Here is a 3,329-nt window from a genome sequence, read left to right as displayed (position 1 = left end):
AGCCCTCAGCAGCTGCGCAGAGCCAAAAGGCAGCTTGACGGCCGAGTGAAGAATCTGTGGCGTCTGCCCCAGCAAAGGGAGGAACCTTTGGTGCCCGGCCAGGCCGTGCCATGCCCACATCTGGGAGCATCCCCCCAGCTGTGGACTCACCTGCAAATTGGGCCCCAGGGAGCGTGTCTGAAGAAGGTGCCAGAATCCAAGTCGATCATCCTCAGCTGCCGGTGGCCAGGTCGAGGAAGAGCTTGGCATCCTTGGGGTTGTCCTTGGTGTCTCCAGCAGCAGCCCCACCTGATACAGCTTCTCCAGGGGCTCCTCCTTCCCTGGGGTCCAGACCAGGCTGTCAGTGCTCTGCCCAGGGCCCCAGCCACCAACGAACCAGGACAAGCATAACTAGGGTGGATGGTGGCCACCAGTGCTTGCTACACCAGGTCTCCAGCTCCGCCCCAGCACAGATGTTCCCATCTGGTCATCCCTGCTCAGAGCTACAGGCAGGACAAAAACACTCTGGTTTTCTTTAGCACTGATTGCCATGAGATGTGTGGAGCTCTTACCTGTCAGGTCTTTGGATCAAACTGTGCACATGGACCTCTCCCATCTTCTAGGGACGATGAACACCCTGCAGCCAAGGATCATTGAAGAGGTCTTCTAAGGATGGCCTGTCCAAGGGTTGCATGGACAAACACCTCCTGATAACATTTTGGCACTCTGAAGAGAGAAACCAGAAACCAGCAGTCAGTTGGAGAAGGATCCCGTCTGCTTTGCCCCTCCATTCCCGTGCCCAGGCCATGCTGGGTGTGCCCAGAGCTGTGCCTAAACTTCCCCATGGATTCTCTGTTTGGAGGAGAGCAGGACATGTGCCACCTCCTCAGCAGCTGCCAGAGCAGGGTGCTCATCAGCCTGCTGCTGTCTCCCAGCACCGGGATTCCCCTGTGCCCAGAGATGAGGACCCACCTTGAGAGAGCCATCGTGGGAACAAGATGCGCCCCCAGATGAACTGCTGGCCCCTCCTGAATGGGTGCTTCCCCATGACCAGGTGGTACAGCAGGAGGCCCAGGGACCAGATCGTCGCTGCCTCGCCGTGGTAGCGTTGGTGGTGGATCCACTCTGGTGGGCTGTAGGGCAGGGTTCCTATGGAACACAGACGGAGTTCATCAGGGGATGCTGCAACTCCTAAAGCCTCGCCCCGGCATCCCTGGGCGTGTGGGGGCTGGCCCCCTCCCGCCCCCACCCAAAAGCAACTTGGCTCAAGAAATAACGCTGCTCCTAGCAGCGAGAGGGGGAAGCCGCGGTGCTACAGCCAGGCTGGGCCGTGAGATGCCCAGGAACATCCCCTGAGAGGGCTCACCTGCAAATTGCCTGTAGGCTGTGTCTTGGAGGAAGGCGCCGCAGCCAAAGTCGATCAGTTTGAGCTGCCCGGTGGCCAGGTCGAGCAGGATGTTCTCGGGCTTGATGTCGCGGTGCAGGACCCCGCAGCTGGTGCAGTGCCGCACGGCCTCCAGCACCTGGCGGAACAGCCCCCGCGCCTCCTCCTCCGGCAGGAACCTCCGCTCCGCCAGGAAACCCGAGAGGTCCTGGCACCGCTCCGGACGCTCCAGCACCAACAGGAAGCTGTTGGGGAGCTCAACCCACTCCAGCAGCTGAATGATGCCACCACATCCAGAGGACAGCCTGTCCAGCAGCACGATTTCCAGGGGCGCACGGGCGCCGTTGGACTGCCGAAGGACCACGATGCCGTCAGTGGGGCTGAGGCTGTGCCAGGGCTCGGGAACCCCTCACCCAGCCCCGGATGCTCTGGGCCCCCCGCTCAGCCCACGCCTGCTCTCCCTGCAGGGCTCCCGCCGGCTCTTCCCCTGCCGGGCCCCAGCTGCTCCCGCCGGCCCCGCTCACTCACCAGCTCGCCCCAGTGCTGGACGCGGGCCCGGGGCACGCATTTGATGGCCACCTGCGAGCAAAGGCCAGCAGCGGGCTCAGCTCGCCGCCTGCCCCGCCGCGCCCCGATCTTCTCCTCCTCCGCCCTCCTCCTCCTCCTCCGCCCGCCGCCAGCCCCGCCGCTCACCGGGGCGCCGTCCGAGAGCCGCGTCCCCGAGTAGACGCTGCCGAAGCCTCCGCGCCCCAGCAGCGAACCCAGCCGGTACCGGTCCTGCAGGGCCTCCCGCGCCTCCCCTGCGGGCGACACGCGGCCCTCAGCGCTCGGCCCGGGGCCAGACACGGCCCCCGAGCGCCCCCCGAGCGCCCCGGGCCGGCCATCCCCACCCGCCCCGGGCCCCGGCGGCTCGAGGCCGGCGGCTGCGCTGCCGAGCGGCGGAGCTCGGGCCGGGCAAGCCGCGGCGGAGGCGGCGGGAGCGGCCGCGCCGCGTGTGTCCTCCGCGGGGCCCGGGAGGAGCCGGGGCCGGGGCCGGGGCCGGGGCGGGGGTTGGGTTCGGGGTCGGGATCGGGGTCGGGATCGGGGCCGGGGCCGGGGCCGGGGCCGGGGCCGGGGCCGGGGCCGGGGCCGGGGCCGGGGCCGGGGTCGGGGTCGGGACAGGCGCAGCCAAAGCGCAGCGATGCCGCCCTGGCCCCAGGCACTGATGCCCGCCCAGCACCGCCACAGCCAGCACCGCCAGAGCCGGGCGGAGCCCAGACCGCGGCGGGACGCCCGGGGCCGGGGGCGGGCCCGGGGCATGGCCCAGCCCTGCGGGGGGAGAGGGAGAGGCCGGGACGGGGACGCCGAGAGGGGCCGGGGGGGTCGGGAAAGGGACACCGGGAGAGGCTGCGGGACACCGAGACAGAGTGCGGCACAGCGGGAGAGGGAGAGGAGGAACAAGAGAGGGACGGGGAGGGGTCGTAGACGCCGTAGACGCCGTAGACTCGCTGCTGCCGCTGCTGCTGCCGCTGCCGCCGCTGCAACTGGAGCCCTGGGGCCGTTTGTCCGCGTGTCCGTTCCACGCTCCAGCCCCGCGCTCCCCGGGGGCAGCCCCCGAGCCGCTCCAAACACGGCAACTTGGCCGTGCTGAGCCCAGATCCAGAGGCCTGACTCCTGCGCCGTGGCAGAGGAATTCCCTCGGTCGCTGCTGTGCATTGTCCCTGCTGAGGCTCAGACACTGTCAGGACACATTCCCTGGTTGTAGGATTCGTGCCCGACCCAAGCACGACGCTTATGTCTCCAGCGTTACTTTGCAGCAAAAACAGGGGAAGGCAAACTCTGTCTACGGCCCATGGTATTTTCGAGTGTCTAAAACTCACTAAGTCATCGATCTGAGAGGTGAGATCTATTTGGAATTAATGGCACGGAGAAGTAGTGCAACACGGAAAAGGGAAGCATAGAAATAGAGGAAAACGTCTTGGTTTAT

General features: G+C 66.7%; 1 protein-coding gene across 1 annotated transcript; it reads right to left on the bottom strand.

Moving 5' to 3' along the window:
- Positions 1-598: 598 nt before the first annotated feature.
- LOC136303587 (serine/threonine-protein kinase pim-1-like) lies at positions 599-2,662 on the bottom strand. The gene is made up of 6 exons (XM_066207214.1): positions 2,499-2,662; positions 2,057-2,408; positions 1,892-1,942; positions 1,346-1,712; positions 952-1,128; positions 599-705 (listed from the first exon to the last, which is right to left on the bottom strand). The coding sequence occupies exons 1-6, from the start codon at positions 2,660-2,662 to the stop codon at positions 599-601; spliced, it is 1,218 nt and encodes a 405-aa protein (XP_066063311.1).
- Positions 2,663-3,329: the final 667 nt, after the last annotated feature.

The sequence above is a fragment of the Chamaea fasciata genome, unplaced genomic scaffold (assembly GCF_029207755.1).
Source record: "Chamaea fasciata isolate MVZ Bird 193981 ecotype frontalis unplaced genomic scaffold, bChaFas1.0.hap1 SCAF_38, whole genome shotgun sequence".
In the NCBI taxonomy this organism is placed as follows: Eukaryota; Metazoa; Chordata; class Aves; order Passeriformes; family Sylviidae; genus Chamaea; species Chamaea fasciata.
This window is presented reverse-complemented; position numbering and strand designations above follow the sequence as displayed.